We start from the raw sequence: 13451 nt of genomic DNA on the forward strand, positions 1-13451 counted from the left end.
GATAGGCTCCGACCTTAGAAAGCGGGCCCTGTCCATTCATAAGAATTTACCCTCACGTCATGATTGCTTTGCATGAGCTCGAACCTCTTAAAATCGCCCCATTTTCCTTGGGCCAGGAATTAGAATATCAGCCGTGGTTTCTCAGCAGACCCGTACGCCATCTGTACGTCAGATGCGCAAAGATGGCGGCCCCCAAGGGGCCGAGGCGGCAGTGGTGGCGCTCATATATTAGCTCATAAGGAAATGCCGGAAACGCCCTATCGTTCACCATAGAAACGCTGTAGAAACGCCGCTGTTCCTTGACGGTTGGTGTCGGTAGAGGGGGCTGGGCGAGGGGACCAGAAGTGAAAGAAGCTTAGGGAAGAAAGTTAGGCCATGAAGAGGTGGCTGCAGGTTCAGGAGAGAACCAGGTGGGTTTGTGGGTCTGGCTGTAAGAAGGGCGGGGATGGGGGCGGTCTGTCGGCCTCTAGGTGGGTTGTGGCTCCTTCCAGCCCTTGAAGTTAGCACGAGGGCGGGTGGCGGTTTGATTTTGTTTTGAGGGAAGCGTGTACTGAATGTCCGTGATCGGGGTGTCTTTGGGGTCAGTCATGGGCTCTGGTGGTTACCGATTAAAAGTCTGAACAGATCAACTACTGAGAGTCCTGAGGTCAGGGTTTCGTGTCTTGGCGGATGACAACTAGTACGGTGGGGATTGTCAGTGAATGCGGCGTCTTGTTCGGGTTTTCGAATAATTCGAAGCTCAAAGTCGAGGAACCGTTAAGGGAGGTCAGTATACGTGTGTATCTGACCCGGTTTGGTATTAGTCAGTTGGGCGGGGGGAGGGTAACGGTCACTGTCTTTCGTGCAGAAATGCGTGACGCAGAAGGCTTGGAGGCTCAGGAGCACTGGTAGGTTCGTGTGTTTAGCTCAGACTTTGGCTAATGAACTTAACATTCCCCGAAAACTTCAGCTCCAAGTCCCTGACCCACCAGTTTTCTAGTCCCTTTAAATTTTGTCTTTATTATTCTTCCTGCAAGTTGACTGCCTTATTCATTTCCCCAGTATTTATATTTTTGAATTGTTTTTTTGTATTTATAGCTCGTATTTTTTTTTTTTTTTTTTAGTTTTGTGGGTTTTTAAAAATTTTAATTGGAGGATAATTACGATACATTTTGCCATACATTCACATGAATCAGCCATGGGTGTACATGTGTTCCCCATCCTGACCCTCCCTCCCATCTCCCTCCCCATACCATCCCTCAGGGTCGTCCCAGTGCACCAGCCCTAAGCAGTCTGTCTGATGCATCAACCTGGACTGGCCATCTATTTCACATATGATAATGTACATGTTTCAATGCTATTCTCTCAAATCATTCCTCGCTCGCCTTCTCCCACAGAGTCCAAGAGTCTGTTCTTTACATCGGTGTCTCTTTTGCTGTCTCTCATATAGGGTCATCGTTACCATCTTTCTAAATTTCTTTTTAATAGCTGAGTAATATTCCATTGGGTATATATGTACCACAGCTTTCTTATCCATTCATCTGCTGATGGACATCTAGGTTGCTTCCATGTCCTGCCTATTGTAAACAGTGCTGCAATGAACATTGGGGTACATGTGTCTCTTTCACTTCTGGTTTCCTCGGTGTGTATGCCCAGCAGTGGGATTGCTGGGTCATATGGCAGTTCTATTTCCAGTTTTTTAAGGAATCTCCACACTGTTCTCCATATGGCTGTACTAGTTTGCATTCCCACCAACAGTGTTAAGAGGGTTTCTTTTTCTCCACACCCTCTCCAGCATTTATTGTTTGTAGACTTTTTGATAGCAGCCATTCTGACCGCTGTGAGATGGTACTTCATTGTGGTTTTGGTTTGCATTTCTCTGATAATGAGTGATGTTGAGCATCTTTTCATGTGTTTGTTAGCCATCTGTATGTCTTCTTTGGAGAAATGTCTATTTAGTTCTTTGGCCCATTTTATGATTGGGTTGTTTATTTTTCTGGAATTGAGCTGCAGGAGCTGCTTGTATATTTTTGAGATTAATTCTTTGTTGCTTCATTTACTTTTATTTTCTTCCATTCTGAAGGCTCTTTTTTCACCTTGCTTATCGTTTCCTTCATTGTGCAAAAGCTTTTAAGTTTAATTAGGTCCCATTTGTTTATTTTTGTTTCTATTTCCATTACTCTGGGAGGTGGGTCATAGAGGATCCTGCTGTGATTTATGTTAGAGAGTGTTTTGCCTATGTTTTCCTCTAGGAGTTTTATAGTTTCTGATCTTACATTTAAATCTTTAATCCATTTTGAGTTTGTTTTTGTGTATGATGTTAGGAAGCATTCTAGTTTTATTCTTTTACAAGTGGTTGACAAGTTTTCCCAGCCCCACTTGTTAAAGAGATTGTCTTTTCTCCATTGTATATTCTTGCCTCCTTTGTCAAAGATAAGGTGTCCATAGGTGCGTGGATTTATCTGTGGGCTTTCTATTTTGTTCCATTGATCTATGTTTCTGTCTTGTGCCAGTACCATACTGTCTTGATGACTGTAGCTTTGTAGTATAGCCTGAAGTCAGGCAGGTTGATTCCTCCAGTTCCATTCTTCTTTCTCAAGATTGTATAGCTTATATTCTTTTTCTGATTTGCTCATTGGCCCTCGTGTTGAACATGTATTTAAACAAGGGATATGAAGACTTTTAAAGAGGTGTCAGGGCAACAAAATTTAAAGGAAGAATTTTACAGTTTCTCAATGCCTGGATGGCTTCGTATATATAACTGTTCTGAAAATTACCTGCCACTGAAATGTAGTGCTGTGCTAATTCTCCTTGGCCACGTCCCCCATCAAATTCATGCTACTCCCACATATTCAGGGAATTAGGTTTCACTGGCCCAAGGTGTGAAATTCTCTGGGAAACTAAATGGAGAGACAGAAATACTGGGGACTGTAGTATTAAGGTGAGAGTGTGCAGAAAGTAGGAATATAATCCTAAAAGTAATTTTGCTTTTCAACCCATAGGTTTAAACAACAGACAACATATGAATGAAGAAAGAGGAGGTTCCAGGACCTAGATATTATTATTTCTGGGGACACTCTGGAAGCTGTGATATCTAAGTAGAAATTAACAGGAATATCCAGAAGAGACAGAGACAGAACCTCTGTGTTGCCAACTGTTTTCAGAGAACAAAGAATATGATCCAGGCACAGGTGACTCATGTCTTATTTTATTCTCTCCTTTATTCCTTAATGGATTTGTAGAGCCTGTTAAAAACAAAAATCCAGTTCAGTAGAGAGAAATAAACTGAATCTACCCACCATGGCAAAGTGGGATTAAGAATGTAGTGTTTATGTGATTCCTGTGAAACTAGTGTTAGAACATCATGTGTATCTGTCACTGACCCTGTGTGCACACCTGTAGATGTGTGTCCATTTACAAATGTATGTGGCTTCGTGCACATATCTGTGTACATAAACACATCTGTTAGGATGTTTTGTGCAACAAAAAATTACACTCTTAAAGAAAATCCTGTTGCCCTAAGATGATATAAACATCCAAACGAATAATGACTGCAATTGTTCAGTGAATATTAGCTGTATAAAATTCCATTTGTCTATTTGCTGTGCTGTGCTTAGTCACTCAGTCGTGTCCGACTCTTTGTGACTCCATGGGCTTTAACCTGACAGATTCCTCTGTCCATGGAATTCTCCAGGGAAGAATACTGGAGTGGGTTGCCATTTCCTCCTCCAGGGGATCTTCCCAACCCAGGGGTTGAACCGACGTCTCCTGTGTCTCCTGCATTGCAGATAGATTCTTTACCGACTGAGCCATTTGTCTATAGTCATACTCAAAAAACTGTGTTAAACTATGTAAAGCATTTAGAGGAGTGCCTGCCACATGGTAAGGGCTGTGTGAGGTCATCCGTACCTTTAGTCTTCGATAGCACTTAAATACTGGGATATTATCAAATTGTATAATTTTCATCAATCTTTTTTTTTTTTTTGCCATATTTTGCATTTACCTCATCACAGACAAGGTTGAAATCTGTCTTGTATATTAATTGGTCAGCTGCATTTTTTTCTCTTGAGAAATATCTGTCCTTTTCATTTTTACATTAACAAGATTATCTTTTTCTTCTGATTAATGAGTCATTCCTATCCACTATATATTGATTTCTTTCTCTCTCTTTTAATGTGGCATGTGGGACCTTCTTTCCCTGACCAGGGATTGAACCTGCAGTGGAAACATGGATTCTTAAGCTCTGGACTCCTGGGGAAGTCCTCTTTCTTTTGTTTCTAAAAAATATTTTCCCGGCTTATCACTTTTCTTTCAGCTTTGCCCATGATATCTTATTTAAAATCTTTTTAAAATTGAAGTATAGTTGATTTACAATATTGTGTTAATTTTTGCTGTATACCAAAGTGATTCTGTTTATCCATATATATACATTCTTTTTTCATACTATTTTCCATTATGGCTTGTCACAGTATATTGAATATAGTTCTCTGTGCTGAACATTAGAACTTTATTTATCCATTCTCTATATATAATAGTTTGCATCTGCTAATCCAAACCTCCCAACCCATTTCTCCTCTAACCCCCACTTTGGCAACCATGTCTATTCTCTGTGTGAGTCTGTCTCTATTTTGTAGCTAGGTTCCTTTGTGTCATATTTTAGACATGGGACTGAGCCCTTACCCATTGCCACATGATCCTCTCTTCAGGTTGATCATGTCAGAATTGAATAGTTGGACACACAGCTGGTGTCAGACAATTGCTTGGTGGTGTGTTTAAAAAAACATACACATGAGGATTGGTATAAACATTGTACTTAATATGAGCAGGATAGCTTCCTTTATATTCTTTATGAATGAATTGAAGAGAAACACTTGTATTAAACCAGGAATCTGTTACTCCAGGAAACCCTGTCATTCAACGATGTGGCCGTGGACTTCACGTGGGAAGAGTGGCAGCTCCTGGCCCCTGCTCAAAAGACCCTGTACCGGGATGTGATGCTGGAGAACTATAGCAACCTGGTGTCCGTGGGTGAGGACAGCTCCCTTGGGTCCTTCAAAGGGTCCCCAGTCAGTTGCCTTTATTTTCTCAGCTGATTAAACTTTGAAATCACTGCAGTGCCCTATGGCAGATTCTCATTGCCTCTTCTTGCTCCTGATAAAAGGGTATATACAATGTGCCATGAACTGTTTTTATGCCCAACACGACTGACACCAAGTGTCTGGGTTTTTTCTATACTAGTAACCAATTCTCCTACTTTCCAGGTACAGCCTGGGTGTCCCGCAATTCAACCCTTTTTTGACACTAACCACCCAAATTCAGCATTATACCCCAGAGGCTTACAGGCTAACCTCAGATGTAAGTTGAACATATTAGGTGTCCAGGGTACCCACACTTGTGTCTGACTTGACTATAAACTGAGCCTTTGGGACTTCCCTGGTGGTCCAGTGGTTAAGACTTCACACTTGCAATGCAAGGAGCACAAATTTGATCCCTGGTTGGGAAACTGAGGTCCCACATGCCACAGGGCATGGCCAAACATTTTTTTAAATTACATTTAAAAAAAAAAAAGCATCCCCATGCCCCACCCCTCAGCACTTGACAATTTGTTAGAATGGCTCACAGAACTCAGGAAAGCACTTTACTTACCATTACCAGTTTATTGTAAAGGATAAAACTCAGGAATAGCCAGATGGAAGAGATGCCAAGGGCAGAGTTAAGGAGGAGGGATCATGGTCCTTCCATGAGTGCTCCAAGTGTGTCACAACCCAGAAGCTCCCCCAACCTGGTTGTATAGGGTTTTTTATGCCGATTTCATTGTGTAGGCATGTTTTCTAAAATCACTGGCTGTGGGTGGTTAACTCAGTCTCCAGTCCCCTCTCTCTGTGTGGCGGGGATGAAAAGTGAAAGAAAGTGAAAGTTGCTTAGTTATGTCCAACTGTTTGCAACCTCATGGGCTATACAGTCCACAGAATTTTCCAGGCCAGAATACTGGAATGGTTAGCTGATCGCTTTTCTAGCAGATCTTCCTGACCCAGGAATCGAACTGGTGTCTCCTGCATTGCAGGTGGATTCTTTACCAACTGAGCTATCAGGGAAGCTTATGGCAGGGGTAGGAGGAGCTGAAATTTCTAACCTTCTGTTCATGCCTTGGTTTTTCTGGCAGCCAGTCTCCACTCTTAAACTCCCTAGGGCCCCTAGCCACCAGTCATCTTATCAGCACACAGAAGACACTTGTGCCAAGAACTGGAATTTAAACCAAATACTGTAACAAAAGAGGTTTCTGCCATGCCTCTCACATAGGAAATTACAAGGTCTTCATTTTTATTTTAATTTTAAAAGTATTTATTCAGCTGTGCCAGGTCTTCCCAGGTGGCACTAGTGATGAAGAACCTGCCTGCCAATGTAGGAGATACAAGAGACTAAGGTTTGATCCCTGGGTCAGAAGATCCCCTGGAGAAGGTCATGGCAACCCACTCAAGTATTCATGCTGAAAAATCCCATGGACAGAGAACCTGGCGGGCTAGAGTCCATAGGGTCACAAAGAGTCGGACATGACTGAAGTGACTTAGTATGCACACCAGGTCTTAGTTGTGGCAAAAAGGATCTTCAAGCTCTATTGTGCTGTGTGGGGTCTTTAGTTGCAGCATATGGGATCTAGTTCCATGACCATGGATCAAACCCAGGCCCTTTGCATTGGGAGCTTGGAGTCTAAGCCACTGAACCACAAGGGCTACAGAAGCTCTCTGCCAGAAACCAGGGGTGGAGACCAAAGATATCATCATATCATAACATCCCATGAGTCTCTCTTGAGTGCAAAGCCTGTGCTTGGCAGATGTGAAAACCAATCCCTCAAATGTAAAATTCTCCTGTCTTGACCAGCCCCAGCCCAATTCAGTGGGACTAAGTCTTCTGTCATTTTCCATGATCAGGGTATAGAGTCAGCAAATCAGATGTGCTGTCCAAGTTGGAACAAGGGGAAGAACGATGGATGACAGAAGATGAACTCCACAGTCACACCTGGCCAGGTGAGTGAGAACTGGTTGGTAACTGCAGATGTCCTGAGCTAGACAGGTAGAAGAGGCTGGGGAGTGTCTGAAAATGCAGAAACTTGCCTCTGCATAGCTCTCTCCCATAAAAGAATTTTTAGGCCTTGAGAGGGAAATATACCTGTTTTCGCTCCTGAGATCTGATCCTTGATTTTATTTCACATCTTGATTTTTGTTTGCCTTGTTTTCTCCTTCCTTGGATTTTATAACTCACTCCTTTGAACCCTGTCACAAATCCCTTTCACTTCCCTGGCTGTGGAATCCCACCTTCCAGGCCTCAGCTCAAGAAGAAATCTTTTGTGTGTGTGATTTTTTAAAAAATTTTTGGCCATACTGCATGTGGGATCAAACCTATGTGCCCTACAGTAGAAGTCCAGAGTCTTGACCACTGGCCCACCAGGGAAGTCCCTGTATTACTTTGGTTTTACCAATGTGTAAGAAATAAGGAACATTTATACAGGGGGTGTTTGTTTCATACTGTTAAAGTATGATTTTTAAAAAACACTAAGGAAGTTTTTAACCAATTTTATTCCAAACAGGAATAAAAAGGATTCATTATTTTCTTCTTTCCTAGAAACTGGCAACGTTGGTAATCATCTGCAGGTTGACTGGGAAAATAAAAAAATGCTGAAAGGTATTGAACAATACCAGGAACATAATACATTTGGAAATCCTGTTCCTCAAAGCCAAAGTTATTTCTCTTTCAGGCAAAATCATGATATGTTTGAGTTCTATACAAAAACTTTGAAGTCAAATTTAAGTTTAGTCATCGAGAGCCAAAGCTATGAAATTAAAAACTCTACTAAATGTAATGGAGATGGGAAATCATTTCTGTTTGGTAAACATGAAAAATGTCATTCTCCAGTTAAATGCCCTGTAAGTGCAAAACCCATCAGCACTAAGTCCCAAGTCATTAAGCACCAAATAATTTACAACATAGAGAAAGCCCATATATGCAGTGAATGTGGGAAAGCCTTTGTTAAGAAGTCTCAGCTCACTGATCATCAGAGAGTTCATACAGGAGAGAAACCTTATGGATGCAGTCTGTGTGCAAAAGTATTCTCCCGGAAGTCCAGGCTCAATGAACATCAGAGAATTCATGAGAGAGAGAAATCTTTTATATGCAGTGATTGTGGAAAAGTCTTCACCACGAAGAGCCGTCTGATTGAACACCAGCGAACTCACACAGGAGAGAAACCTTATGTATGCAGTGACTGTGGAAAAGGCTTCCCAGGGAAACGTAATCTCATCTTACATCAGCGAAATCATACTGGAGAGAAATGCTATGTATGTAGTGAATGTGGAAAAGGCTTCACTGGAAAGAGCATGCTCACTATACACCAGCGAACTCACACTGGAGAGAAACCCTACATCTGCAATGAGTGTGGGAAAGGCTTTACCACAAAGCACTATGTCATCATCCACCAACGGAATCATACAGGAGAGAAACCCTACATATGCAGTGAATGTGGGAAAGGTTTCATCATGAAGAGCCGTCTGACTGAACATCAGCGAATTCATACAGGAGAGAAGCCGTATGTGTGCAATGAATGTGGAAAAGGCTTTCCCAGAAAGGGTAATCTGATTGTACATCAGAAGACTCATACAGTAGAGAAATCCTATGTATGTAGTGAATGTGGAAAAGGCTTCACCGTGAAGAGCATGCTTACCATACATCAACGAACTCACACTGGAGAGAAACCCTACATCTGCAGTGAGTGTGGGAAAGGCTTCCCATTAAAGAGTCGGCTGGTCGTGCATCAGCGAACACATACTGGTGAAAAACCTTACCGATGCAGTGAATGTGGGAAAGGCTTCGTTGTGAACAGTGGACTGATGTTACATCAGCGAACTCACACTGGAGAGAAACCCTATAAATGCAATAAATGTGGAAAAGAGTTTGCCTTTAAGAGCAATCTTGTGGTACATCAGCGAACTCATACTGGAGAGAAACCCTTTACATGCAGTGAGTGTGGAAAAGGTTTCACCATGAAACGCTATCTCATCGTACATCAACAAATTCATATGGGAGAGAAGTCCTATATATGCAGTGAATGTGGAATAGGTTTTGTCATGGAAACAGAGCTCATTTTACATCAGCAGATTCATACTGGAGAGAAACCTTATGCCTGCAGTGATTGTGGCAGAGGCTTCACTGTGAAAAGCCGTCTAGTGGTTCATCAGCGGACTCATACAGGAGAGAAACCTTTTGTATGCAGTGTTTGTGGAAAAGGCTTCTCCTCAAAAAGGAATCTCCTTGTACATCAAAGAACTCATAATGGAAACAAACCATAAAATCAATGACTATGATCACACCTACAGGAAGAAAATATGCTTTGTCCAACATCAGAGATTTCTAACCTTTATATATACTGACTGTGGAAAATCCTATTCAGCATTGGTATTGGTCTCATTACCCACCAGAAAGTTTACACAGGAGACAAACTGTATGTATGCAATTAAAGTGAGAAAGCCTTCAACACAAATTCAACACTCACTGTACCTCAAAGAACTCATAAGAGAGAGAGACTATGAATCCAGTGATTGGGGTAATCTTTTGTCAACCCTTGTTAATACACATGAGAAACATATAGGTCAAAGTACATAATTCTTTGTAGAAACTCTAAACTCATTATATACAAGTGAATTTGTTTAGGATAAAAAAGATGATAGTTCAGTGAACTCATTAAACATCGTGTGCTCCTAGCACACTTGACTATCATCAGTGTAGATTAGCCTGCTGCTAGACTTCACCCTTAGGAAATATGAAATTTGCGGAGGGTTGAAGTTTATTGAATGAAGAGAATGTGCTAGTGCCTTCAGTGATCAGTTACCTCACATTTTATTGTCTAAATTAACATGTAGGAAAAGCTCTGATACATTCGATGCAGAAAAAGCTCGAGAAAGCATTTTTAGGTACTAATTATATGTCTGAAAAGTATATGCTAAGATAAATCCTATGAATGGAGAGACTAGGAAAGCCTTCTATGGAAATAAAAACCCTGTCTCATCAGTGATCATAATAGATCACCAGTGAGCTCATACATCGTAACAATATGATGATCGTGGGAAAGCCTTTGCCTGGAAATAAAACCTCAGTAAGTTGCCTGATATGCATGCTGGAGAAAAATTTTCAGATGGCAATGAGAATGGCAGGATTTCAGTGATACATTCTGCCTCATTGCTTTTCATGAATTCACACAGAAATAAAATGGTTATGGACCCACTAAATATGGAGTAACTTTAGCAAAATATCTGATTTCTGAAGGAAAGAAACCTCATGAAAATGACATATACTTGAACTTTCTATCAGAAGTCTAAATTTATTATACACCTGATGTCCATTTTGGGGCAGAATACCTTGAACCATATCAGTGATTCCATAATTTTAAAGTGGGCTAGTCTCGACACTAATTTGTAATGTTATATACAATACAGGAGTGTTCTGTGCCCACCTTGTATTATTATATGTTTCACTCTTGCATTTCTTAGGTTCTAAATTCAACTGTCTACAGTGTACTTCAAAATAAAAAGGAATATATTCATAAATGTAATCCAGCATAACTGGATGTATTTATCTAAGTTTAAAAGTAGCATTAGGTAGTTTACAAACACTTTAAAAATGATTTTTCTAAAATTCGTTTTGAAATAGTTTTAGACTCCCAAGTAATTACAAAATATACCAAGTTCCCACATACCCTTACTCAGTCAGTGATGTTATGTTACATAACCATAATACATCATCAAACCCAATAAAATGGCATTGGTGCAGTGCTGTTAAGTAAACTGGATCTTATTTGGATTTTAGTAGGTTTTTGCATGCACTAATTTGTATGAAGTTTTTTGTTTTTAGTATATATTTTTAAGAAATTTTACCTTATACATAAGATTTCTGTAAAGCCTACCACAATTGGGATGCAGAATTGTGCCAACACAAAGAAACATCCTCCTGCTACCCCTCTGTGGTCACACTCTTCCCCACCCCTGACCATGGTGACCCCTGGTCAAACTCCATCACTCCAACTTGGTTATTTCAACAATGCTGTTAAAATGGAATCATACAGTATGTAGCCTTTGCGATAGGCTTTGTTTCACTCAGCAAATTGCTGTTAAGATCCATCCAATTTTTTTGGTGTATAAATAGTTTTACTTGTTGTTAATAGCATTCTTTGTATGGCTGTACAATGACTTATCTGTTTACTGTTGACTGATGTCTGGATTGTTTTTCATTGTTTTGAATAAAACCCTATGAACATTTGTGGACCCAACTTTATGGGAAAAGAAGTATTTGTTCCTTTGGGGTAAATACCCAGCAGTCATATGTTACATTTGTGTTTAACTTATAAGAGACTGCCAAATTTTTCTAGAGTGGCCGTACTAATTTACATGCTCACCAGTAGTGTATGAACACCCTGGATGTTCCATGTCTTTTCTAGCAGTTGGCACTATCATACTTGATTCCAGACATCCTGTCAAGTATGTGGTAGTAGATAATGATGGCCTTAATTTACAATTCCCTAACAGTGAATATCTCAACACTTCTACCTACATTGAGAACCATATCAGGTAAAGTTTTCATGTCTGCTTTCAACCACCCAATGTAATTTTAAAAAACTCAAAAGGAGACTAACCTATTCTATTTGATGATCTGTTTACCCTTTCCATTCCTTTTTCTTCATTCCTGATGTCACATGTTTCCTTCTGTTATTTTCTTTTTGTCAGTCTCCTTTATCAATTCTTTTTGGGCAGGACTGCTTGTAACAAATTCTTAGTTTTCCAAGCAATAGATCTCTTCTCTTGTCTCTATCCAGAGTTAATTTCTTTGATATAATGATATTTAACCCAGTTTACAAATGATGAGTGTTGCTTTTAGGGGAAAAAGAAAAAGACATTTGCCATAGAGTATTGTGGCAGTATTCAGTATCCAACTGCATGGTAAGTAATTCATTCCTTTAAAAATATTTGTTAAGCATCTACATTTGGCCAGACACTGTTTTAGTCACTGGAGACTCATTAGTGAACAAAACAGGCAAAGCCCTGGCCTTCATGGAGCATACAGTCTAGTGAAGGTGACTGAGTAAATACACATCAGAATATCAGTTCTGCTAAATGTTTTGGAGAAATATTAAACCTAGTAATACGCTGTCATGGGGAAGCTATTTTAGAAAGGGTTTCCAAGGAAGGCTCTTGTGGGCAAATGTAATTTGAATCAACATCTAAATGTACCAGGGGGAGCCAACAAGATCTGTTGTGAGCCAAGAGCACACTAGATGTGTTTCTAAGTGTTTTCTCTGGGCTTCCTACCTCAGGATTCTCTGAGAGGCTTGTAAAAGATGCAAGCTCGAGTCACACTGCAGACCCAAACCAGAACCTGTGAGACTGGCGACCCCAGACTCTGGGTTTATAAAATGACCTTTCTGATCTATATTTAAATTTGAACAGCTCTGCCCTAAATCCCAGATTAGTGCAGCCACTCCCACCCCACATTGTCACAGGATGGATTCTGGGCAGATATTCTACAACAAAGAATCAGACATGAGGACCCCACCTACCAGGTCCTCAGATGCTTTCTCCTTGTCCTGTGAACCTACACATGCTGCCATGGCAGCGTCACAGCAGCTCATTCCTGAAACTGATGAGTCAGGGTCACAGAATGGGCTGCCCTGAGTTCTCTGGACAACATGTTCAACTCACCTTTCAGAGTTTGACATCTCAGGTGAATAGGGCTGAAATTTAATCTCTGAAAGGAGTGTAATACTATTAAGAAATTATGAAAACAAATTCTTAATGTATAAAAATTAAAAAGCATACACAAACAAAATTTGTCACCCATATCGTACCTAAGAGCAAAATACTGTTAACGATATATTCCTCTCCAGATTTCAAATACAGGTAAGTATATTTTTTACAAAAGAAAAATGAGACAAGTCTATACTTACTATGTTATGAACATCTACATCATTCAGTATTCTAAAACTTTTCTAAAATGGGCATGTCTTTATAATAAAGTAAAACAATTACTATACAAAGATATTAACAATGAAGAATTGCAAAAACTGGGAATGTGAAAACTTATATTCTTTACTCATAAGCACAAAGTAATCCAAGCTAAATAGTTAACCAACCAGAATTTTCAAAAAGAAAAACATTTATGGTTTGTTCTCATAAAAGGATCAAAATATATATACTATGCTGCAGATGCTTTTTATCTTCTGAAGACTACTTCAGTTCAGTTGCTCAGTTGTGTCCAACTCTTTGCAACCCCATGGACTGCAGCAAGCCAGGCCTCCCTATCCATCACCAACTCCCAGAGTTTACTCAAACTCATGTCCATTGAGTCGGTGGTGGCATCCAACCATCTCATCCTCTGTTGTCCCCTTCTCCTCCTGCCTTCAATCTTTCCCAGCATCGGGGTCTTTTCAAATG

At 40.3% G+C, this 13451-nt stretch overlaps 1 protein-coding gene across 1 annotated transcript; it reads left to right on the forward strand.

The window, feature by feature from the left end:
* Positions 1-168: 168 nt before the first annotated feature.
* Positions 169-11293, forward strand: LOC139029984 (zinc finger protein 432-like). The gene is made up of 5 exons (XM_070451596.1): positions 169-410; positions 2982-3170; positions 4881-5007; positions 6909-7004; positions 7600-11293. The coding sequence occupies exons 2-5, from the start codon at positions 3156-3158 to the stop codon at positions 9318-9320; spliced, it is 1959 nt and encodes a 652-aa protein (XP_070307697.1). The 5' UTR covers positions 169-410; positions 2982-3155; the 3' UTR covers positions 9321-11293.
* Positions 11294-13451: the final 2158 nt, after the last annotated feature.

Source organism: Odocoileus virginianus, chromosome 20, assembly GCF_023699985.2.
Source record: "Odocoileus virginianus isolate 20LAN1187 ecotype Illinois chromosome 20, Ovbor_1.2, whole genome shotgun sequence".
Taxonomy (NCBI): domain Eukaryota; kingdom Metazoa; phylum Chordata; class Mammalia; order Artiodactyla; family Cervidae; genus Odocoileus; species Odocoileus virginianus.

What these genes read in the sequence shown, in the direction of transcription:
- LOC139029984 (XM_070451596.1), top strand. An exon ending in TAGCAACCTGGTGTCCGTGG is followed by an intron (nt 5,008 to 6,908) that starts GTGAGGACAGCT and finishes TTCCATGATCAG; the next exon opens with GGTATAGAGTCAGCAAATCA. An exon ending in CCACAGTCACACCTGGCCAG is followed by an intron (nt 7,005 to 7,599) that starts GTGAGTGAGAAC and finishes CTTCTTTCCTAG; the next exon opens with AAACTGGCAACGTTGGTAAT.